This window comes from Hylobates moloch, unplaced genomic scaffold, assembly GCF_009828535.3.
Source record: "Hylobates moloch isolate HMO894 unplaced genomic scaffold, HMol_V3 SCAFFOLD_18, whole genome shotgun sequence".
Lineage (NCBI taxonomy): Eukaryota > Metazoa > Chordata > Mammalia > Primates > Hylobatidae > Hylobates > Hylobates moloch.
Window position 1 is genome coordinate 44,333,458 of NW_026652293.1, and position 25,965 is coordinate 44,359,422.

Sequence of the window (25,965 nt, forward strand, 5' to 3'; positions counted from 1 at the left end):
GCCTTCAGAATTTCTCTCTAGGAAAGGCCTAGGGGTCTAGTTGCAGTGATCTAGTTGGAAGGATCAGTATACTGATCTTGAACTGGATATTACTGAAAAACCATCACTTGTTCGTATCAAAGAATGACTGGGGAGAGAACAGGCCTGATGGAGATACTGGGGGACTACCTCCCTAAACATCGAAGCTACTTTTCCTTCACTGTCCTGTACACCTTCCAATGTCACTCTTCTTACCCCTGGAAAATGCCCAGAGGGCTAAAAAAGGGGCAAAACTGCCATCTCCAGCTACATCTCTCTTTACCAGCAGACATTTGAAATGCCAGTAATGGAAGGGCCTTACTCTCTGGCGAGTAGACATCTCAAGCTGACATTCCAAATGACCTCAAATGGATGTGCATCATGGCAGACCTCCTAGCAACCCAGATTTCTGGTTAGAGAATGTTTTAGAGTTGGACTTCCACTATTTAGCAAGGCTAACTAAGGTTTGGTAAAGTGATGGATCGATGAACAAGATGCTGGAGGGTGTGTGGGTCAAGTCCAGCCCAGCTGCTTTTAGCCGACTGATCAGAGGTGAGTCACTTAACCTCAGCCTCGGCTAGCTCATCTGTGAAACATAGATAGTGACAATGGCGCCTATGCTGTTGACTTTACGGGGCTCAGTGAGTATCAAACACGATGATAATGTATTTGAAAGTGTATTGCAAACTATAAAGTGTTTTGCAAATGTGAATTGTTAGTTTTATTCTCTTGAGGCTTTTAAAATGATTCATTAGAGCAGTATTATCAGATGGAACATGGTTTATTAGCTTACAAATAAAAGGACTGGGGTTAAGATGGGGAGGAGGCCTGTGAAAATAGATACTATTTCAGATTCTCGATCACATATGGTTATTAGGATTATTTTTAATTTTATGGCCCAAGAATCCCCTTTTTCTATAAAATTTAATTAACTCAAGGTTCTCTTTAAACAGCAAACCACTGGAATGAAATAACAATCTATGTTTTATGCCTCTGCATGTTTTTCTCGTTTAATCCTTGAGTGAAAATCATTTTGCAAAAGGAAAGTCTATATCTCAAGTATGAAGGTTATTTTAAAAGTTGTGCTTAAGGAGAAAATTAGCCAATAAATTACATTTATGATGTTAGTAAAAGTATGCCATGAGTTCAACACATGTAAATTGTGTGACTTAATTAATAACTTCATTTTAATATTTTCCTAACACTGAAAATAGTTGTGGGCCATTTTAAAAGCATAGAGTTGCAGTCTCAAAGAAGCCCAGAAGCTTCATGTGAATTGATTAAATAAAGTTATTCCTTTTATGAATTTGGAAAAGGGTCTTAAAGACTAGCATAGCTTCACCAAATAATATAAAATATTGCTAACATGCTAGAGAAGGATTACCAAAGAAAAGCATTTCAAGTCCAGCAAGATTTGAGAGAGCACCTGTGTGCTGTCCACCTCATTCCCATCAGCTGCTGGGCTGTTACTGTATGAAAGAGAAACAAGATAGCCAAGAATTGATGGAAAAGGCTGGGAAATGTATGAAATTCCCACCACAACCTTGCACCTGTCCACCACACTGGCCTCCTCTCTCCCACCTTCATGTTGGTAACAGTGAACTGCTTCCATTACCACCTACCTACTCTGTTCTGGGCCTGTGGCCATTTTTAAGAAGTTTCCTCTGCCTGGATGGTCTCCTCTTTTTGGTCACATGGCTCCTGTCCTTCAGGATTCAGCTCTAGGCTATTTCCTTTAGAAAACCTTCTTAAACTTTGCCAAAAGCTGGTTGGGCCTCTGTATTAGTCTGTTTTCACGCTGCTGATAAAGGCATACCAAAGACTGGAAAGAAAAAGAGGTTTAATTGTACTCACAGTTCCATTTGTCTGGGGAGAGGCAGAAGGCAAAGGGCACTTCTCACATGGCAGCAGCAAGAGAAAATGAGGAAGATGCAAAAGCAGAAACCACTGATAAACCCATCAGATCTCATGAGACTTATTCACTATCATGAGAATAGCATGGGAAAGACCAGCCCCCATGATTGAATTAACTCCCCCTGGGTCCCTCCCACAACACATGGGAATTCTGGGAGATACAATTCAAGTTGAGATTTGGGTGGGGACACAGCCAAACCATATTATTCTGCCCCTGGCCCCTCCAAATCTCATGTCCTCACATTTCAAAACCAATCATGCCTTCCCAACAGTCCCCCAAAGTCCTAACTCATTTCAGCATTAACCCAAACGTCCACAGTCCAAAGTCTCATCTGAGACAAGTCCCTTCTGCCTATGAACCTGTAAAATCAAAAGCAAGCTAGTTACTTCCTAGATACAATGGAGGTAGAGGTATTGAGTAATTACAGCTGTTCCAAATGGGAGAAATTGGCCAAAATAAAGGGGTTACAGATCCCATGCAAGTCTGAAATCCAGTGGGGCAGTCAAATTTTAAAGCTCCAAAATGATCTTCTTTGACTCCAGGTCTCACATCCAGGTCACGCTGATGCAAGAGGTGGGTTCCCATGGTCTTGGGCAGCCCCACCCCTGTGGCTTTGCAGGGTACAGCCTCCCTCCCAGCTGCTTTCATGGGCAGGTGTTGAGTGTCTGAGGCTTTTCCAGGCTCATTGTACAAGCTATCAGTGGATCTACTATTCTGGGGTCTGGAGGACAGTGGCCCTCTTCTCACAGCTCCACTAAGCAGAGCCCCAGTAGGACTCTGTGTGGAGGCTCTGACCACACATTTCCCTTCCACACCGCCCTAGCAGGGGTTTTCCTGAGAGCCCTGCCCCTGCAGCAAACTTCTGCCTGGGCATCCAGGCATTTCCATACATCATCTTAAATCTAGATGAAAGTTCCCAAACTTCAATTCTTGACTTCTGTGCACCCGTAGACTCAACACCACATGGAAGCTGCCAAGACTTGTGGCTTCTACCCTCAGAAGCCACAGCCTGAGCTGTACGTTGACCCCTTTCAGCCACAGCTAGAGTGGCTGGGACACAGGGCACCAAGTCCCCAGACTGTACACAGCACAGGGACCCTGGGCCCAGCCCACAGAACCACTTTTTCCTCCTGGGCCTCCAGGTCTGTGATGGGAGGGGCTGCCATGAAGGTCTCTGACATGGCCTGGAGACATTTTCCCCATGATTGTGGGAATTAACATTAGGCTCCTTGCTACTTATGCAAATTTCTGCAGCTGGCTTGAATTTCTCCTGAGAAATTTTTTTTTTTCTATCACATAGTCAGGCTGCAAATTTTTCAAACTTTTATGCTCTGCTTCCCTTAGAAAACTGAATGCCTTTAACAGCACCCAAGTTACCTATTGAATGCTTTGCTGCTTGGAAATTTCTTCCACCAGATACCCTAAATTATCTCTCTCAAGTTCAAAGTTCCACAAGTCTCTAGGACAGGGGCAAAATGTCACTGGTCCCTTTGCTAAAACATAGGAAGAGTCATCTTTGCTCTGGTTCCCAACAAGTTCCTCATCTCTATCTGAGACCACCTGAGCCTGAATTTTATTGTCCATATCACTATCAGCATTTTGGGCAAAGGCATTCAACAAGTCTCTAGGAAGTTCCAAACTTTCCCACATTTTCCTGTCTTCTTCTGAGCCCTTCATACTGTTCCAACCTCTGCCTGTTACCCAGTTCCAAAGTCGCTTCCACATTTTTGGGTATCTTTTCAGCAACACCTCACTGTACTGGTAACAATTTTACTGTATTAGTCCATTTTCATGCTGCTGATAAAGACATACTGAGACTGGGAAGAAAAAGAGGTTTAATTGGACTCACAATTCCACATGGCTGGGGAGGCCTCAGAATCATGGTGGAAGGCAAAAGGCACGTCTTACATGGCAGCAGCAAGGGAAAATGAGGAAGAAGCAAAATTGGAAACCCCTGATAAACCCATCAGATCTTGTGAGACTTATTCACTATCATGAGAACAGAATGGGAAAGACCAGCCCCCATGATTCAATTACCTCCCCGTGGGTCCCTCCCACAACATGTGGGAATTCTGGGAGATAAAATTCAAGTTGAGATTTGGGTGGGGACACAGCCAAACCAGATCAATTTCATTCTAGGTACTCCCACAGCACCCCGTAGAGACCCTTGTTGCTATTTCTGCTGCATTACCTGAGATTATTTGCATCTACAGATTGGATGTTCTCCCCACCGGTCTGTAAACTCTCTGCAGGCTGAGAGTTGGCATTTGTCATTTTTATATTCCCAGCGCATAGCACAGTGCCCAGGATCTAGCAGTTGTTGAACATTTATAAAAAATTATTGTGCAGTTGGAAAGAAAATCAGTCCTTATAGGTCCCTACTGTGTGCCAGGCACTGTTATTCAATCTGAGAGCTGAAAGCGAAGGAAGAGCTGCAAGTAAGTTAACAAAGCCAAGCTTCTCTCCTTTTAGCAAAAAGAGACTTTTGTGCTCTTTCAACCAGACTTAACCAAACATCAAAGAAAGTTCTCCTATTAATATTGTCAATACATCTGCAAAGGAGATATTATCATCTCCATTGTCCAGATGAAGGAACTTTAATTCTGAGGAGTTGCAGATATTGAAAGTGGTAGAATCCAAATATACCCCCTGTTGGGGGGTAGCTACTATCTGGGGCCAGTGGTCCAGGCAGTAAAGGAATTTATGAAGACATTTCTAGGTAAAGAAAGGTAGATTTATTAGAGAAAGTATGAAAATACATTGCAAGATTGCAGTGGGCAGCACAGCAGATAAGGGGCTGTCTGCAAAGAGGCAGGGGCTGGAGGGAAGTTTTATAGGGTTGTGCTGGAGGGGCTACCTGCAAATGAGGTGGTTGTGCCCTTGGGTTGTTTGTGATTAACCATCCCTCAGAACAATTATTCCTTGTCCTTCTCTGGGGCCCTCCCCAACCTAGGGCTCCTTTCTCTTGTGGTTTATCTTATCAGTACTCCACACCCCCAGGCATGGAGTGTGGGACCTTTTCCAGAGCCCAAAGCTCACTCACTTGCCAGTAGGAAAGAACAGTCCCTTCTTTGGATGAACCTAGAGATCCAGCCATGACCTGGTTAGAGCAGTTTGAGTGCAGGAGCCCTGTGTGGCAGGGCGGTCGGACTCTTCAAATCCCTTCTACTAAGTGGTATGTCTAGGTTCCCCCAATTTGAAGCTATCACTTAAGATCTGAAGATGAGGGAAAAGTGGTTTTTCCTCAGTGGACAGGTTTGTACAAAGCATGTGATTACATACTTGTCATAATTAAGTCAGGCCATAGGCTCCCTACAGTCTGTGAATCTGGCAGTTTATGCAGATTAATTTCTAAGTGTATCTTAAAGGGTTTCTTTAGCTGCTGCGGCTGGCCTTGCTCAGACACTCCCATATGATGGATGGGGAGATAGATGATGCAGTGTCTGCAGTGATGGAGTTCCTAGGAGTGATTAATGGTGTATACACTGGGTTGTTTTTGATTCCTTTCCTGGTGTTAAATGAAATGTTTTCTTTTCCTCCAACCACATTTTTTATCCTAAAGATGGACTCTTTCAGAGAGTGCTGTTTGACTTCATTCTCTATATTCAGAAAATTTAAATCCTGGCCTGCATGACCTTGATGTCACATCCCTGAGACTTAGTTTATTTATTTGTAAAAATGGGGATGATGATTCCTACCTCTCAGGGTGAATGCTACTGGGAGCCCTTACTGACGTGACCATGAAGTCATGTCCGTACTTACACATGGAACGCAAGTTGTATGTGTGGATACACTCATGAGAGAAAAACCAATGAAGGGATTTCCTCCCTGCCTTTATCTCCTAGAAAAGAGAGACATTGCTGGCATTTGATGGTAAATAAGTGTGAAGTAATGTTATTACTGCTTATGGGAAGTGATTAATGGGCAGTCTTGACCAAGCCTGGATAAATAGCCAGATGCAAGGAAGCAAGAATTGATTCTGGCTGCATTCAAGATATTGCCTTGGGGATCCTGAGGTATAGTAATGACCCACCAGGATTATGGTTTATCTAGAAATGATGAAAAACAGAAATGTGTATCCCCATACCATACTTTGTGTAAAGCAGGGCCCAGCAGCACCAGCTTTTTTTGTAGTCACATGATTCCTTTTTTGTCTTTACAGGCTGTGACCCAATTAGAACTTTTTGGGGACATGTCCACACCCCCTGATATAACCTCTCCCCCTGTAAGTATGCATTGCTCTCTGAACCCCGCACCCCTTTCTTTCCACATCCCCTCAGTGGCCAGAATATGGGCTTTGAGTGAAAGAGGCCTGCTGGTGGATTTCAGTGTTGACTCTTTCAAGCTGTGTGACTTGGACAAGCTAACTAGTCATTCTGATCCTTAATTTGCTTGGCTATTTATAAAGGGGAAGTATGATATATGCCTCTGTTTTGAGAAATAAACGAGACCATGCATTTAGCAATGACAGGACTTGCCTGGGTGCTTGCTGTTCTGCTGTGGTCTGAGAAGAGAGGCCCGAAGGAGATGTGGTTCCTGACTACAAGGAGCACATCATCTGGTTGGGAATGTAGGCAGGAAACTCGGGACAGCACATATGATGAGGCATTTGTCAGCACCTGCCCCAAGCCCAGTACAGCGTCGGTGGTCAGCCCAGTAAAGGAAGGATCTCCCCACACCCTGCTCTGCCCATCCTTCCCTCCTTTCCCTCTTTCTTTCCTCTCTCCCTCCTTTTTGTTTCTTCCCTCCCTTCCAGCCTGCCCTTCAGCTTTGCAGACCATGACCTGGGCCTCACTGAGCTTCTCAAGAAGCTCTGGATTCCCAGCCACAGCTTCAGCCAGGGTACCTCAGTCAGTGCTTACTCTCCTTTTGGACAGAGATTGCAGAGAGAACCTAATTTGAAAACGAAAAGAAGAAAACAGAATTAACACCAAAGCAAAATAGAATCCCAGTGCTGGATGCATTCAAAAGCAACTCTGCCACCACTGCAAAGAAAAGAGCTGAGATGGCCCCTCCAGCCCCTCCCCTGCCCATTCCCGGAGGAGGGCAGAGAGCAGTCAGCCGCAGCTGCACCAGCTGAAGCTGCCAGGAGGGGACAGCTCCTCTGGGCACTGCGCAGTTGTGCAAACTGAGGGATGGTGCTATGGTTCATTGGCAAGATGCGCCTCACAGAGAAAAGGCTGTAACCTCACCACCGAGGACAGATGGCACAAGACGCTGCTGCCCACTGCTGCCGCCAGGGAATCTAGGCACAGCTGCCCTGCTGCCAACACCTGATGTCCAAGGCAGCCTTGAGGGGGAGGACCGCAGCCTCTGTCCCCAAAGAAGCTGGATGACTCTAGCGATTGTCATTCTCCCCTTTATCCTGGGCTGAAAGCTTCTTCCTGGGAACTTGGAGTTGCAGAACTGCAGGGCTGTGCAGCTAGAACGGGCTGAAGAAGTCTTCTAACCTTATCCCCTTCATTTTACAGATGAACAAACTGAGTCCCAGAGAGGACATGTGACTCACCCAAGGTCACAAAGGGGAAAAAAAAGAACAGCGCTGACTGTGTTTAAAAGTGCTTAACACAGCAGCTCATGGCTGTGTTTCTGGCCCTGAACCCAAGCGCAGTCCAAATGGGTATTTAATAATCCTCAGAACAATGCCATTCGTCCCGCAAGCTGCTAGTCTAAAAATGGCCTTGTCTAATTGCCATGATTTCAGGATTAATTGCTTGCCCCAGCCTATTCCAAGGGGGGAATAAAAAGGATATTACAGCATCGAACCGATTTATACTCTGTAGGCAAAAGCCTGCTATAAATGGGTGTGGACATATACAAAATTATGAGTACTGATGTTTTCATTTCTATATCCCCCATCTTGCCCACCAGTCCATGCAGCAGATGTTTTTGGAATTCCAGCATGGACTAGGCCCTGTAGAATTTTCAGTGGTGCAAGCATTGTTTCTTGTTGTCTTCTTGAAAATATTTACTTCTTTTTGCAAATGAAGATTCAGGCAAAATCCGGGGCGGGGGCGGGGGGTGTGGGGGGAGGGCACCAGGATACAAGGCAAGCTCCACTTGCTAAATTTTATTTGTTGATTTAGTCAACAACTTGTCATTGACCGTGTATTGAATTGCAACCCCTGAGCTGGGCACACAGCAGGTCTTGAGTGGGTGTATTTCAGTTTGAACTGGCCACCTCTAAAGGGTGAATGCCAAATATTATGGAAAATTTGATACCTGAAAACACCCCCCAGGGAGTAGAGGCTCAAACTAAATCGTTAGGATACTGGCCACTATTTGCAAAGCACCTACTATATGCCTATGCATGGTGCTAAAAATTTAAGTAATGTAAAAGAGTTTAAATACATAATCTCACTTAATCCTCACAGTAGCTCTGGAGGTTTCATTCCCCATATAGATAAAGTGTATGTAACCAGCACATGGGCTGCACACCCCATAAGTGGCTTGAATTGTGGACCCCTTCCCCTGCCCCTTAATTCCTGCATCTGCTACCTCCCAGCCTTAATGATTGCTAAGCCGGGTCTCATGTGTCCTCTGCCTCTCTCTGTCTGGCAGACTCCTGCAACTCCAGGTGATGCCTTTATCCCATCTTCATCTCAGACCCTTCCAGCGAGTGCAGATGTGTTTGGTTCTGTACCTTTCGGCACTGCTGCTGTACCCTCAGGTAAGCCCTCTTCCACCGGTTTCCCTTCCTTTGGCCTTCCCTCATTAAGAGAGAAAAAGAGTTTACAGAGCCAGCCACCAAATGATGATAAAACACCACTATTCTCTCCTGTGACTCTTCAGGTGACATTGAGAAGCTATTTAGAGGAGGAGGTGGTGTTGGGGTCCAGAGCTCTGGGATGTTACTGGCCTGAAATTCACTGATGTCTTTCACCCAGAGAGCTCAAGATTCTATGTTACTCAGGTGTGCAGCTTTTGGGAGCATGGCATACGCACAGCTGTGCAATTAGCCCAGGTCCATTTTCACTCTTCCACCTCAGCCAGGAGAGAAAGCAATAAGCAGGGGAGGACATGGAGTCAGCTTTCTATGGACTTCTTGAGACCTGGTGGATAGAAGGGATCTGCCTTACTTGGTGCTGACTCAAGGAAGGGGAAGGTCCCCAGACAAAGTGGGGAGCACCCTATGGGACGAGAGCAAACTGCTAACTGTGAGTTGTGAGAATAATGAGACTCCTGGTGAGTTAGAAAGTATGTGTTCTGTTTTTCAAATAGTCTTTCAGTGTATTTACTAGTTTTACAATGAGGTAAAAAAATATATAGTGGCAGTATTGCAGGTGAGTGACAAATGGATGGAGCCCAGCAATCTTACCTTATTTCCATGGCATGAGGCGTTCCATGTGGCCAGGCCACTGTACTTGCAAATAGCCAAAGGTAGTTTAGTTCTGTTTTTCACATACATGGGAGCCTTAAAGGGTTTTGTGGTTTTAACTACGTATTTGAAATCTGTGGCTTTATCTTTCTTGCCTTTATTCTTGTAAACGGCAAATAGAGTTGTTTGAATATTTTAGAATACCAATCTTCTTGCATTTTTTTCTATAATTACTTTTAATTACATACTGTTAGAAGCAAATTCCTGCCACCAAATATAAACTGTGCTTTTATTCAAAGCAAATTAAAAATGCATACCCTGTTCTAAAATAGTTATGATTATTACTCATGAGCTAAGGGATCTTTATGAACTTTTAGAAGCAATAGAGGTTGGTAACCCTTGGATCTAACTTACAGTTTAGACTGCAGGTTGCCTAGAAATGTATTCAATTGTGAAGTTTCCCAATCTAATCTTTGAAAAGGGTTAGTGATGATGACTGGTTTTCCTTACCTAAAATAGATATTAAAATATCCATGGGACTAGTATAATAGCACATGCCATTTTAAATAAGAGTAAGAGTTTTCCATCAGAAATGCACTACCCTTCTATGCTTGAGTCTTGTGTTCAGAGTGCCCATGCTTTGTCCTCATTGTTTTATCTGTAGAGGGTATGCTGGGACAGATGATGGCCCCAAACTTACTAATTTGCAGGCATGTTCATTTCAAAAATGCTCACCAGGTGCCCTCTATGCGCCAGGTCTTGTGAAGGTGCTTGGGATGTGCTAGTCAACACAACAGACAGACAGCCTACCTTTTACTGGGAAGATAGGAAATAACATAAAAATAAGTAATTTGCATAATGTATTTAAAAATGAGAAGTGATAGGGACAAAAGAAAATGCAGACTAGAGCATGGGGGCTTTTGAGTGCAGGCAGAGGGCAGGTATAAGTGGAGCCCCTGTGATCACGAGGGGCTCTTGCCTAGGGGAAGTGTGACAGGACGAGCAGGGGCAGGAAAGTCTCAAGCAGGCATCAGGATACTCCAGGCAGAGGAATGACTTGGCCCCGCAAGTCTCCATTCCCTTCTCTATAAGTGAGAAGATGGGACTTGATGTAATTCTATATCTCTTCCAGCCCTGACATTTGATTAAAAACACCCTGAGGACCTGCCTGGGTGTACTAGTCCATTCTCATGCTGCTGATAAAGACATACCTGACACTGGGTAATTTACAAAGGAAAGAGTTTTAATGGACTCACTGTTCCACATGGCTGGGTAGGCCTCACAATCATGGTGGAAGACAAAGGAGGAGCAAAGGAATGTCTTACATGGTGGCAGACAAGAGGGCTTGTGTTCAGGGGAACTCCCCTTTATAAAACCATCAGATCTCATGAGACTTATTCACTACCATGAGAACGGTGTGGGGAAAACCACCCCCATGATTCATTTATCTCCACATGGGGGAGACTATGGGGATTATTACAACTCAAGGTGAGATTTGGGTGGCGACACAGCCAAACCATATCACCGGGTCAGTCACAGCACTGCTCTGAGCCCTCTCCCAAACCTGTACCAGATTAGGGACTTGGAAGACCTGGGTTTTAGTCTTGCTGCTTAACCAGCCACATTGGAAGCTATGGACAAGCCACTTCCACATATCCAGATTTCCTTTCTTTAGCTGCTAAAATTTTGATAGATTACCTCCAAGATTTCAACTTTTAGAACATGAGTCTAAAATTAATTTCAATTAGCATGTTTTTGCTTTCTGACTCTAGTTAATATAACAAAACTGGCTTCAGTTGGTGTTAAACTGTGTGCCCTATTTCTCCCTTAACTGGCCATAAAAATTTGTGCAGCTATTGAATCCTGATCTCCTTCTGACAGGGAAGTGAACTGGAGTATGTGATACAATGGATGGGCTGGATCCTGAGGGCTTTTGAATCTGATGGGCCAGGTTTGAATCCTGATTCAGCCATTTATTTCTAAGCTTTAGACTCCTGGGCAAATTACTTGACCTGTCAGAGTCAGAGTTTCTTCATCTTTATAACTGAGTGTAAAATAATACTTACTTTGCAACAATATCATGAGAATTAAATGAATCACTACATTAACTGCAGCTGCAGAAGTGGTACCACTACACACTGAAAAATGCTGGCACATCATCAATATTTAGTGTAGAATATGCTGTATTATTATGATTATTCTGATTTCTACAGTAGATGAATATATGTCCTCTTCTACCTATATTTTTTCCTTTACCTGGAAATTTGTGCCTGTAATAAAGTTTAGGTCTTCAGCCTCTTGACTGCTTATAGCAGACGGCAGGAGAATGGGTGGCCTGGAGAATGTACTATGTATGAATACGGGCTCTGCCACTAGCCAGCTGCACCATACTCAGATAAATATCGTCTGAACCTCAGGGAACTTACCCCATTTTAATGGGGATGATCATAATTCTACCTCATAGAGTTTTTCTAAGGATTGCATGAGTAAATGCAGGTTGTAAAATATGTACAACAGTTCCTGGCAGTGCTTCCATCAGTAAGCACTCAACAGATGTTTGCTACATGGTTCTTCAGGAGCCTTGGATCTGCTATTCATACAGTGTGTAGCTGCCTCAAATCTTTCCCTCATGGAGTTGCAATTTCTGCTATACAAATTAAAGAGATAGCAATCACACTTACCCCAGAGGCTTGTGGAAAGGATCAACTTCACAAAAATGTAAGCTCCACAGGGTGAGAATTTTTATTTTTTTTTTGGTAACTGTTTTGTTCTTTGTTTTGTCTCCGCACACTAAAGCAGTGATTGGCACCTAGTGGAGGTATTTTTGAATGAATGAATCCATCAAATGAGATAATGTAGATAAGAGATATTCAAGTTCTGTATAAATGTTGGAGGAGTTCCTTCGTTTTTAGTGCTTTTCTTATATTTCAGTCTGCCTTTTTTTTCCTTTTTCAAATAATGGGAGTATCCCCAGGTGTCAGCATCTGGCTATAAATCACAATTTTCAACACTTTTCAAAAACCTAACTGTAAGGCAGCAAGGCAGGTGTTCCCTTTCACTCCACAGCAAGGAGATTTATGATTGCTCTGAACTTCATGGCATAAACAGATGCTCCTTGGCACCTCCTCCCTCCACTATTGGACATTAATAGTAAACAGTTAACAAGCTGTTAAGCGGATGCAGTGGCAGCCATCAAGTGGCTCCCTGTGTCCAGTGCCACCACTGTCCTGCTGCTGACATGTCCCTTCGCTCATGCACAAGACCATGTGGCCAGATAGCCTTAACTCACAGGCCGAGGAGAGCCAGGCTGCAGGGATCCCCTAGGAAAAGTGAGTGGGACCTGCAGGCTCCTAAACATGATACCCAATTACCCTGTGCTGCCTTTTTTCTTTTGAATATTGTACTTTGGTCTGGAGCAGATGGCATGAAGCCAGAGAGACATGCTAATAGCTCTCTCCAGAAAAGTGTGCACAGCCCATCTGTTAGCTCCTTGTGGAAAAAAAATAAAAGATGGGAGGGGAAAAAAAACCTGCCACCAATGTAGAATCATCAGAGATCACAGCACTTATGCATTGTGGGTTTAATTAGACACCGGGAAAAATGCAGTGAACATATTGACTAGGACTCATTCACCTTTACGTAGGGCCTTTCTCCTGTCCCAAAGCATGCTAGGCAGAGTGGAGAGAGAGAGAATAAAGAGTTCCTGCCAGCAGGTGGTTTCTAGTCTCATCAGGGAAGATAGAATAACCAGGCAATTGCAAGGCAGTGTGACATGTGTCATGATAGAGGTGAGCACAGGGGACTGTGGAAGCCCAGAGAAGGACCAGTGGTGCTGACAGGAGCAAGAAGCCGTCCAGCAGAGGTGATAGTGAACCGAGTCTCCAAGAGCAAATCAGTGTTAGACACGCACAAAAGCAGGGGGATGGCTTTCCAGGCAGATGGGACAGCAGAGACAAGAGACAGCAGGTTGGGTTTTGTTTGTTTGCAACTGCTGGAGGGCAAGGTGCAGTGAGGATATGGATTGAAGATAGTGATGAAGAGGTGGAAGGGGCTGACTCTCAAGGATGCATAGCCAAGCTAAGACATCTGAGCCTTATACTCAAGACAATTAAGTACCACATATGCATTTGAAAACAGTCCTTCATGGCAGTGAGGAGGGTGGAATAAAAGCAAAGCCAAAAATAGGCTGATGTCAAGAGAGTAAAAACATCCACTCGTTCACCAAAATGGGCATCAGGTCCTGGGTGGTTGAATCCATAGGTAGTTCTCCACCTGCAGACCCAGCACCCCCTTTTTATCACAAATATTTGCAATACCTCCTTTCACACCTTGAAATGAATTTCATAGATAATGTAGTCTAGCTACACAATTTTTCAAAATGAATATAATTCTCTAACTGTAATATAAGGCAGAAAGAAAAGAAAGAGAATTTGTAATAAAAAATATGTATTTAAATAAGGAAATACTCAGGCGTGAGCACACTAGAAGACATAAAAGTCAGATGTATACACCTGTAAGTAGAATCACTACTGAAAGCCACAGCTATAAGTCCAGGCTAATACAGAAGTGTCATGTGGCTACACCACCATGAGAAGCGCTTCTGTCAGGGATGTCAGGGACTGTCATTTTCCAAAATAGTGATCACCTTTTGGCAGTGTTCCAAACCAAAAATACAGTCTTCCCTCCCGTGCACAGTTGTTGAATTCCTGGAAAATTAAATGCATTAAAATCAAGTGCAAAGATAACTGAATTTCCATGTAATTCAAAGTCGATTCTAGGTGCAAATGATCATAAAAAGGATGTGGAATAATGCTTTGTTGTACGCATTGGTCTCAGACATGTAGGATGTCTACTGTCAATGCTTGGGCCTCCTAAATGCCAGTAGTGCCACCCCCTCCTCTTGTGACAACCAAAACACAGAGCCACGAATTTTCTAGCCACCCCTAGGGGGCAGTAGCACTCCCACTGAGAACCACTGGGCCATATCAAAGTAAACCAGAAAACAAGACGGAGTTTCAGGATTCTTCATCTGTTGGTAGATTTAAGTCACTACATTATTATGCCACAGGCGAGGCAAGCTAAGCAAGCTTCACGTTTGAAATTTCAGCTCCAGGGCCTCTTCACCCCTCTTGTTTCAGTGCAGTTGGACAAAGTGGTCTTACAAGATATTCTCCATTTTGTTTGTTGTTTTATTCCACAGAAGTGTTTAACACTGCAAGATTAATCAGCAAGAAGCCCAGGTGTCCTGTTGGTGCCTCTCTGGAGCCTCCTCTTAGGGAAGCACGGCATGAGAGGAAACGGGCACCCTTGCAAGAAAAATGACCGGGCCTTGAATGTTGGCTCTAGCCTGTATCAGTCAGTTGAAGGAGGGTATATGTCTGTGACTGGAGCATGGAGTGAGGCACCCTTCGTTCGATCTCTCTGGGCTCACAAGAGTCAGTGAGATGACTCATAATGTCACCAATGCCATAACGCCCACCCATTGTCCCTTTGGAAGTTGCTAGGATACTCTGCATCCATTCTTCTTTTTTTTTCCTGGTCTCACTACACTGCATAGGTACATTCCTACTGACAGCCATGGAAAGACTTGTTTTGAGAGGCCAGGCAAAGCTAGCTTCTCTGTTCTCACTCTATTACCCAGGCTGGAGTGCAGTGAGGTGATCATAGCTCAGTGCTTCAAACTCTTGGGCTCAAGTGATCCTCCCGCCTCAGCTTCCTGAGTGCCGAGACTATGGGACTCTGAGCATGTGCCACTATTCCTGACTAATTTTTTAAAATTTTTGGTAGAGAAGAGGTCTTGCTATGTTGCTAAGGCTGGTCTCAAACTCCAAGCCTAAAGCAATCCTCCCACCTGGATCTCCCAAAGTGTTAGGATTACAAGCGTAAGCCACCACATCTGGCCCTATTTTTTTATTCTCTAAAATTGGAATAATAATAATACAGAAATCATGCATAATACCTCTAGCTACCATTTATTACATGTCTTTTGTATATCAAGCAACGTAATAAGTAACTTTCTAGGCTCTATCTAATCCAAACCATACTAGTAACTAACATTTACTGAATGTTGATCCTGTGTCAGGTACAATACTGCACATATTAAATATGTACTCTCAATCTTCAAATCAACCCAACGAGATAGAAGGTGTTTGTACTCATTTTACAAAGAAGGTCATGGAGCCTTAGACAGATTTAAGAACTGCTCCCCAAATTACATAGATAAGAAGTGGCCGTTTGAATTTTAACCTAGGTCTCTAAAACTCCAACATTCAGATTCTTACTCACTTTGCACACTGCCTCAGGCCTGTGAAGGAAAGTATTGTAACCTGGTTTTACAACAAAGAGTCGGACTCTTACAGAGCTTACGCAATTGAGAGGGTCCTAAGTGCAGCAGGAAGAGGAGGCAAGGAGAAAACCCAGCACAGTCTGCCTTCCATCCTCTGCCCTGTCCCTGAGACACACAGCTTCTGAGGCTATGAGACTTTAGAAACTTTTAACAACTACAGAAATGTGATTATTAGCACTCTAGGTTTTGCTTACAGATCATCTCCTCAGAGAGGCTTTCCCTGACTACTTCTCTAGGATATAGGCTCCATGACAGCAAGGACTTTTGCCTTGTTCATCTTGGCATCTCCAGTCCCTGGCACACAGTCTGGCACTTAGTTGGTGCTTGATACATTTCTGCCAATTACCTGAGTCCATGCATCTTTTTTTCCCAGGACACCAGGGAAACATCTGACTCTCCTTTTTCATTCTCCCAGGTTACGTTGCAATGGGCGCTGTCCTCCCGTCCTTCTGGGGCCAGCAGCCCCTCGTCCAACAGCAGATGGTCATGGGTGCCCAGCCACCAGTCGCTCAGGTGATGCCGGGGGCTCAGCCCATCGCATGGGGCCAGCCGGGTCTCTTTCCTGCCACTCAGCAGCCCTGGCCAACTGTGGCCGGGCAGTTTCCGCCAGCCGCCTTCATGCCCACACAAACTGTTATGCCTTTGCCAGCTGCCATGTTCCAAGGTCCCCTCACCCCCCTTGCCACCGTCCCAGGCACGAGTGACTCCGCCAGGTCAAGTCCACAGACCGACAAGCCCAGGCAGAAAATGGGGAAAGAAACGTTTAAGGATTTCCAGATGGCCCAGCCTCCACCCGTGCCCTCCCGCAAACCCGACCAGCCCTCCCTCACCTGTACCTCAGAGGCCTTCTCCAGTTACTTCAACAAAGTCGGGGTGGCACAGGATACAGACGACTGTGATGACTTTGACATCTCCCAGTTGAATTTGACCCCTGTGACTTCTACCACACCATCGACAAACTCACGTGAGTGCCCCTCACTTAAGACGTAAAACCCAATGAGAGCCATAACTCATGTCTGGAGGCGGGGTTTCTGGGGTCAAATAACTCATCTCACTTGCATTAATCAGGCTTCTTTGTTTATATTATTACTACTACTACTACTACTACGAGCTACCAATTTAGGTACCACTGATAACATACAAACCTTCTTCATATGTTCCATGTTTATTTTTAGACTTATAATAATGCTAATGCTTAATGACAAATTTTGTTAGACCTGTTTGACAGATAACGAAAGTGAGGCTCAAAGATGAAGACAATAGACAAAATGGTATTGAATTGAATGTAAGCCTGGTATTTTTCCACCATGTTACTCTGCCTCTTAAGATTTTGTTAGTTTGCTCATTCATTTGTTCATTTATTTATGTATAGACAGCTTATGACGACAGATTTTGGCGTGGCTTGTTGAAATAAAAATGAATGCAAACTTTAAAAATTTGGGGAACAAGTTTTAAACATTAGAATATAAAATAAGGATCAAGAGAAAACTTAGGGCAGAGATATGCAGCCATAAGGTCCTAAGTAGCTTTTATAGTTGAAGCCTCATTTTGGCTTAAAGCTTCTGGTAGTTAAAGAGAACAAAAAGATGGTGCTGCAGAAAGTTCTGGACTGGGAACCTAGAGATCAGATTTATTACTGACCAGTTTTGTGCCTTTGGGCAAAGCACTTTACTTCTATGAGCCTCGGTTTCCTCATCTGTGTAAGCAATGGGTTATTAAAAGGATTCAGTGGTATATGTACTCAAACATTATGGAACTCCCAGAATTTGAAGTATCTTTTATCTTCATTATTAGCACATGTTAAGTGGTTTTTTGCAGTCCTGGACCAGGGTTCTGGTGTTGACTCCTCCACCACAAGCTGTGTCTTTGGGCAAGCGTATGACTTCTCTGAGACTCAGTTTTATCATTGGTAAAATAAGTGAATTGGCATGGATGAGCAGTGTGCATCCTTCTAGTTCCAGCTTTCAGTGAGTCTCCTCCAGCTCACATTTCTTCTGCAAATATCTGGAAAACAGTGACTGTGCAGCCAAATCAGAATCCAGATACACTTGAGCACATGTACGCTTGTTTGACACAATTCAAGGAAGGTGTTCTGGTGACTCAGCCTGTGCCTTGACACCTGATAAGAGGAAAGAAAAGGCTCATGCTACAGTGAGTTTGGTGGTTTCATTACTGTCACAGGTGATATGGATCACTGCATGGCCAATACTGTGAACTGTCAAAAAAAAAAAAAAAACCCCTAATGTTAATACAATTAGATTGTGCCATTTCAGCCAGGTTCAGAATGCTATTCTGAAAATGAATGCCCTCAACGTGTATAAACAACCCACTTGCACTCAGGCCATGTGATCTACGTAGTGGCGGCATCTCTATTTACACAGACTCACAGGGTTTCAATGAAGAATAATGAATAAAAAATGCAATGTTAGAGAAATGACAGCCATGCATAAATAAGTAAGCATCTTCTTAAAAACAAACATCTCTCTTTCAATGGACTTGTGTGCCAGCTACAAATGAAAGAGGAGAGTTTAAGTTCTTTGAGGACAGGAACTGTCTCCATCATTCCTACACTTCTCATAATGCTAGCTTAGTGCCTGCCACATGAGAGGCATTTGGGAAAGGTTATAGAGAATGAAATAAACAAAATGGAGATCACTTAGCTACTGTTATGTTTTAAAGCATTGTTGGCAACCTCGGCATTATTGACATGTTGGGCCAGATAATTCTTTGTTTCAGAGGCTGTCGCATTGTAGGATGTTTAGCAGCAAGCCTGGCCTCTAATCACTCTATGAGAGAAATGTATATCCCCTTCCTCTAGTGTCGAGAAAAATTACTCCAAGCATTGCCACAGGTACCCTAGGGATGAAATTGCCCCAGACTGAGAACCACTGCTTTAGAATATTAGAAGCATCCTATAAAGCCTTCTGAAGATTCAGACACCTGCATAAATAAACTCCTGTTTATGCTTTCCATTGATTTCATTAGGTAAGTCTGAGCAGTATACCTGCCAGAACTGGCAACTCAGCTTATGTTCTCAACCTTTAGTAAGCAAAAATCCACTTCAAATACAATTCAAGATCTAATTAAGCTAATATTTATTAAACATCTACTACCCTTCATGGTGTTTGCATATAGCTTTAAACCCACATTCCAATATAGTTTGTTCCATAGTCATCTCCTGAAACAAAACAGATTTCATTGCAAATTTTTTTCCAAAAACTGACTGTTTTATTTTGAACAAAATTAGAAAAACCAGTCTTTGTATCCTCTGACCCATCAGTATCCCCTTAAGAATGTTTTGGGAAGAAGATGGGTTGGATCAAAAGTGAACCTCGAATAGAAAGAGAAAAGCACAGTTGGACTGGATAGTGTCAGACAGAGCTCTGTTAAATGCCAGTGCTGCTATTTCATAGCTGTGTTAACGCTTTGCAAGTCACCTCACCTCCCTGAGCTGCAATTTCTCCATCTGGGAAACAAAAAAGTTACAATAACAACTTGCAGGTATTTGTATTAGGGTGTTTAATGGATGGGAAGTGCCTAGCACAGTGTCCAACTCATTGGCACATTATAAATAATAAATTAGGAAATGGCATCATTTTTCTAAATATAGATTCATCAGAGTAAAAAGTATGCACTAAGTTTTACAATCATCATTCACTGTTTGATTTCTAAGTTCTATAACATTAGGAAAATTCGGCTACTAAATCAAGTCATGCCACCCCCTCACTTGGGTCTTAGCCAGTGTCTGGTATTTTCAGTGACAAATTAGAAATTATTAAAAGAAGAGTGGTATCAAATGACATATTTGTTCTAAATCTCTAAAACAAATGAGAGGAGATGTGGGTGGGTCAGCCCAGAAAATGCATATCTTTTGTCCTTATAGAATCAAGTACCAGCTGTGAAGTTGCCATCAGCTACATCCATTTTCCCAGATCACTAAGACACTTACTCTTTATTCAACATGTATTTATTGAATACCTACTATCTGCCAGGATTCAGAATCTGGTTCTACCAGTTGCCACGAGCAAATTAGCAAACTTCACTTTCCTTACCTGTCAAATTAGGATAACCTCTACCTCAAAGAGGTTTTATGAGGATTAGAGATATTGTCTGTAAAGTTTCTAACAGTGTTTGACATATGAAAGGCACTCAATAACGTGCCCTCTGATGAAACACAGAAAGAAGAAAGCAAACCATAGCCCAGTAGTTCTCAGCTTGATCATGCATCAGAATAACCTGTAGCCGGTTGCTCAAACACAGAGTCTCTGATTCAGTAGATCCGGGGTAGGGTCAGAAAATTTCATTTCTAACAAATCCCCAGATGCTACTGCTGCTGCTTGTCCAAGGACCATCCTTTGAGAACCACTGCCTTACCTATCAGTGTGGACGAGCTCCTTCCTGAAGTCAGACGTGTGAGAGGAAAGATCAATACGTACAGAGAAAGAATTCAAATATTCAACTGATTCCACCGGAAATAGGAAGAGGAATCCTAAGATTTGACTTGAATATAAGCAGATTCCTAAGGTTTCTTTGGGATACATTGATGGCAGCCAGGCATTTAAAATGTCTCTTTTTCTGTGGTCTCTGTGTAGCTCCAACCCCAGCCCCTAGACAGAGCTCTCCATCCAAATCATCTGCATCCCATGCCAGTGATCCTACCACAGATGACATCTTTGAAGAGGGCTTTGAAAGTCCCAGCAAAAGCGAAGAGCAAGAAGCTGTAAGTGACCAGTTTATTATTTGTTTGTGTTTTTCCTTAAAATTAAGACCTCTGTAACTGAAATGGATAATGCATGAGGAAGCCTACATAGAAAAGAATGCTGGCTCAATCTCGTAAGTTCTCAAGGGGTTGCTAAAGGGGCTTTCTTTTGTGTTCAAATGAGTCAGCTGAAAAGGACTGCCTTTTTATTAAATTGTTACTACAAGTCCACATTTGCGGTATAGCATCCTCTAAATGCCGTTGCACCCTCCTTTACAATAACTGATTGTGCTGCATGAAAGTATATCCAGTTGTCTTATATTTTCAGTGCTTGAAAAGAGAAAAAAAAGTATTATCTTCTTGTGTTCTAGCCTGATGGATCACAGGCCTCATCCAACAGTGATCCATTTGGTGAGCCCAGTGGGGAGCCCAGTGGTGATAATATAAGTCCACAGGCCGGTAGCTAGATAGCGCAGGTCTGGGTAGGTATCTGTCCTTTTTATCTCCTTTACCCTTAAGCTATCTGCTTTCCCTTTTGGTTGTTCTTCACTTCTGAAGCCACATCCTCAATGTTTGCACCATGTCTCCTTGCCTGAGCTGTATTGCTGATGTTTGCACCATCGCTCCTTCCCTGAACTGTATTCCTGATGTTTGCACTATTTCTCCCTGCCTGAGCTATATTACCAGTGTCTGCACCATGTCCCTTTGCCTGGTGTCTATGTTCTACTTTGCCTTTTCTCATGGATGCATGACCTTTGACATATCCTGGGAGGTAGGGGTAGGGGTGAGAAGTGGGAACTGATCATAGTATTTTATTAATAATATGTTCTGCGTGGGTGGTGGTGATAGAATGAGGCATGGTCCATGCTACTTAGCATGGATTTAGTTTCTGAAAGCATCAACATTTTGAGATGGACACATTCTGCCCACCCTAATAATTTCTTAGTGAGCCATGGTCCAGATGCTTTAATCTTTTAAGCAAAATGTCACTGCATTTGCCTACACTCTGCAGATCTAAAGAGGTCACCAATCAAACATAAAGAGAAGCCAGACTAAGAAGCAAAAACAAGCAGTGCTTGAAATAAGATTGATTGAGATATAAGATCAGAGGCAGCCCTTTTTGTCTAGCCAGAGAGGACCCTGCACCCTGCACCCTTTCTGATGTGAAATTCAAAGGCCAGAGATGTGTAGCACTCACTTCTGAGGCTGTGCTGTTTGCACCTGTGCTGTGGTTTGCCACCAAATCACTTCAGATTCCATCAGCAGCTACTTTGAGAGAGATGTACTTACATTTACTAGAAGTGGCTTTTGGCACTTGAATTTCAATACATCTGATTTGATCGAAAGAAAGAGGAGCTGATGAAGCAAACCTTCTTAGGAGACAGAAGTACACCTTGTTACCCAGACATGATTTCTAAGGTCACTTCTTGACAAATGTGTTCAATTTTCAGATACTTTCTTAGTTTTCTATAAACACACAGGACTGCAAGGCCATTCCCAAAGGGCTCCTTTTTAAAGTTCTGAACAGCATGGTCAAAACCATTAAAATGGTAAACAGCTTTCTCCACTCATAAATGGATTCTGAGGCTACCTCAGAATTAGTCTTAGTCCACACGTAAGTTAGACAGTTATTGAAAGCTAATATGGTATTTTGAAAGTGTATTTTGTTACTAGATATTATGATTAAAGAACCTAACACACTGTGTAGGTTGCCACATTTTGTATCAGTGCAATAGCACACAATAATATGTCATGCCATGCAAAACCACCTGCGATTCACTTAGAAGTTCACTCTTGCAAAGCTACTTTGGGAGTTGATATATTGAGAGCAAAGTCAATGTTTCAGGAAAAAGAAAAGTTGGGGACTATGGGCAGACTCCTTGGGAGGATTCCCCACGAAGTATTTTACCCCCTGCCTAAGTTGTATTTCACGTGCTCAACCTTGCCTTGAAAAATTTGATGAACTAGAGGCGACAAGAGCCATTCATCAGGATAACAGCAAACATCATCCTAAAATTGAAGTTCTTCTAGAAAACAAAGATGACTTACACCATTTGCAGATCAATGTATTAAACCCTCATCTTTATGAACCTGTTGAGCTCGAGACAATCCTACAAGCCAAACTGTTTCATGGGGCTTTGGTCTGTTCCACATTTAATGCTCTGTCCAGCACTCCAAGCCACAGCTGAGCTGTAAATGGACATAGCACAGTAGTGTGGGAAGAACTCAGGATTTGGACTTGGGTTTAAATCCTAACTCAGCTACTTAATGGTGGGAAATCTTGGGCAAGAACCAAAATTTATTTTGAGTCTTGGTTTCTTCATCTGCTAGAAGGGGCTTATATTCTCCATAATGGTAACTGAGATAGTTTATGTTGAGTATCTAGCACAGAGACAGACACTGAGTAATCAGCTTAAAATTCAGCTTAAAAAAATATCTAGGTTCTGGAACAACATTGTTTGAGTTCAGCATCTGGCTCCACACTTCCTGGCTATGTGACACTGCTGAGATTTTATAATTATTCTCTATCTTATTTTCTTCATTTGAAAAATAAGGATAAAAATAGTATCCACCTCATAGGGTTATTGTGTGAACTAAATAAAGTGATGTATGTGAAGCTCTTAGCACTGTGTATAGCACATAGAAAGCACCTGATAGATGCTAGCTACCCTCATCATCACCATCACCATTATCATCATCACATATATCCAATTAATGCAGGCTCCCCGCTCTCTTGGATTTTATACATTTAGCTTTTATGTATAAGGCCATTGGTTGCGAAGTTTTGCTTTGTACTTTGTCTTCAGATAATTAATTTTCAATATGTGTCACAACAGCTTTGGAAGGGAAAAAAAGAAAAAAGCCTGCTGCTTAGCTCTCTGGCTTGCCCCATCCCATAATCAGAATGGCCCTGGTTTGGGCCTCACACAGCTCACTGCCAAAAAATGAGCTGTCTTAGAATCACATGCAAATCAAAATAAGTACCTCCCAGCTCCAGAGGAGGGCTAGACTGTAATCTTCAGTGAAGTAATTTTCTCCCTTTGAAAGCTTAGCCTGGCCACTTCACAGTTATCAAGATTCAAGTGCCAAGGGGCAGATGCCAGCTTTGCAGACATAGCCACTATGACACACATGGGAGATGTCTGGGAGAGCCATTTTGGGTCCCTCCATCGACAGCAGCACAAGCCACATTTAATCTTTCCATCTCCATCCCATTCCCCCATCCACCCAACTGAAAATTTACTGACTGCAATTTCTTAGTGCCTTTCCAAACATTTGGAGAAGAGAGACCATGCAGGGATAGTTATGTCCATGGCTTGATTTTTTTCCCCTCTGCTTTCATACGGTTGGAAAGCAAGAGTCCTGTCCCTCTTATCACCCTTGCAACCATTATCACCAGCTGTTTTTTGCTAGAAATACCCGCACAGTTCTGAGTAAGTAGGGATGACATCTGTTGATAAGCTAAAGCCATATCACACCATAGTAAGAGGAAACAGATGAACTCAATCCCCGCAGGTGGAAGCTTCAGGGCCAATCTCAAACAGCAGTTCTGTTTTAGCAATAAAGGAAAATCTCTTCAATTACTTCACTTTTTTCCCCCTACCCTCCCATCTGGGAGAATCACGTGTCTTTGAAAGACTGGGTCAACAAGGGCAAAAAAGAACCAAAATAATATTGTAATGACTGGTATGGGAATGGCAGGTAATTTATACTTCATTGATGTGTTGCTGAAGCAATTTTAAGGGCGAAATGTTAGCTTTTGAGGAGATGAAAGAAAAATGAAAACATTTATTTGGTTAAATAGCTAAGTAAATAAACTGCCTATCAGACTTTCCCAGCTGTCAAGTCAGAGTAGCATCTCTAACAATGGGGAATTGTTTGGTCTGCCTCCCTTAGTAACAATAGATATTGCCATAAATAATAAGTTGCTGTCATTTTTAAATACTGATCTTCGTGGTGAGAATCCAAGACTTATATTACCTGATGGATTTCTAGTTTTCAAGGGAAAAGAAAGCTGAACCTCAGATGCTTTGGGAAGAAGAATCTTAGAGAGAGAGGAAGAGAGAGGGAGAAAAAAAAGGAGGAAGGGAGGGAAGGGAAGAAAAGGAAAGAAAGGAAGAAACAAAACACAAAGTCAGGGGCCTTAGGTCTGATTTCTACTTCCAAAGCAGGTCACCTTAGGTAAGCATATATCCTTTCATATGGATAAATACAGATAATTGCAATAGCTGTCTCCCCAAGCTGTCCAAGAATCAAATAATATCATAAATATGAAAGTGTTTTATAAGCTTTGAAAGTAAAGTACATGTATTTGGGATTATTATTACCATTCTCTTTTTAAATACAACCAAACAACAGACCCTTAAAGAACCACAAAACAACAGAAAATGACCTATTTTATGGACACAGAACTCAATGACAAGTCCAACATAAGTTTTTGGAGGGCACAGTGTCCCACTTCCTTGGACCTTTATGAAGAGACTCCCTGTTGAGGTCCTGTGGCTAGAAAGTGATGGCACTGGATCAGGCAGAAGATGACCAGGATCTGGCTAAGGGCAGTGTCTGCCAAGACCTCAGGCATAGTGCCAAGAGATGTTTAAAAGCTGAAATCAACAGAAGGTTAAGACCGAAGGAACATGGGAGGTGAGGAAGAGGACATAAGGTAGGATGACACCCAGGTTCCTGGCATGGGGATCTACATGGTGCCAGTCACTGTGCTAAGGAACACAAAGCAGCATGTTTGAGCAGAAACAAGGCAAGTTTACTTTGGGACCAATTGAACTCAAGGTGCCCATGAAACTTCCAAGTAGAGATGCCAGTAGGCTGCTGGATACAAACTCTGGAGGTCAAAAGAGAAATCAAGGCTAGACACGGAGATTTCCATATGGGTTTCAGCCATTGGAGTAGTAAGTGCAAGTAGAATACACAGATCATCTAACCAGAAGTTGCCAAACTCTCTGTAAATATGTGTGCCTTGTGGGCCATACGGCCTCTATTGCAGCTACTCTACCATTGTCGCAGGAAAGCAGCAAAAGATGATGCATAAATGAATGAATGTAGCTGTGTTCTAATAAGACTTTATTGACAAACATAGGCAGCTGCCAGAATTGGCTAACAGAATTAGATCAGGCTCATTGTTTCTAGAACCACTGCAGAAGGTAATCATGATGCCTTTCACTTACTAATAATAATAAGACATATTTTAAAATTACTAGCATCACCTAATTTAATCCTCACAGGAACACTCCGGTATTTTTATTATTCCCATTTCACAAATATTACAGACAAGGTAGAGAGTTTAACAACTTGCTAAAATCCTGAGATTCACATGTAATAGCAACAAGATTTGAATCTAGACCCAGATTAAATAATTCAAACGCACTCAAACAGAATCAGGAAGGACACCTGGGTTTTAACAGCATCACATCAATTTAGATGTGTGATATGAGGCAGATGGCTTAATTTCTGACCTTTGGTTTCCTTTTCTGTAAAACAGTTCCCACAGGTCCTTCCAGCTCTGACATTTTAAGACCATCTAACTTACCCAAAGTCACCCAGCTACAGCATGGAACCAATCCCCAAATAAGATCTTCCAGCAGCATCTCTCCCTCAGGCTGTCTCTATTCCCATCTAACAAAGGAGAAGACAGAAATCCCTAAAATATGCTG

General features: G+C 42.8%; 1 protein-coding gene across 18 annotated transcripts in view; it reads left to right on the plus strand.

The window, feature by feature from the left end:
* Positions 1-25,965, plus strand: part of DAB1 (DAB adaptor protein 1) — an 863,435-nt gene that overhangs the window by 828,888 nt on the left and 8,582 nt on the right. For 15 of the 18 annotated variants that reach the window (XR_009210852.1, XM_058430794.1, XM_058430805.1 and 12 more), the window contains 5 exons: positions 6,096-6,158; positions 8,495-8,603; positions 16,013-16,561; positions 20,190-20,317; positions 20,668-20,778. Coding sequence is in view for 17 of the 18 variants with exons in the window: in XM_058430794.1 (XP_058286777.1) it covers positions 6,096-6,158; positions 8,495-8,603; positions 16,013-16,561; positions 20,190-20,317; positions 20,668-20,763 (945 nt within the window). In the remaining variant the exon portion in view is untranslated. Of the gene's footprint in view, positions 1-6,095; positions 6,159-8,494; positions 8,604-16,012; positions 16,562-20,189; positions 20,318-20,667; positions 20,779-25,965 lie in introns of those variants that run through there. The other 3 variants (XM_058430799.1, XM_058430798.1, XM_058430808.1) reach the window with 2 other exon arrangements.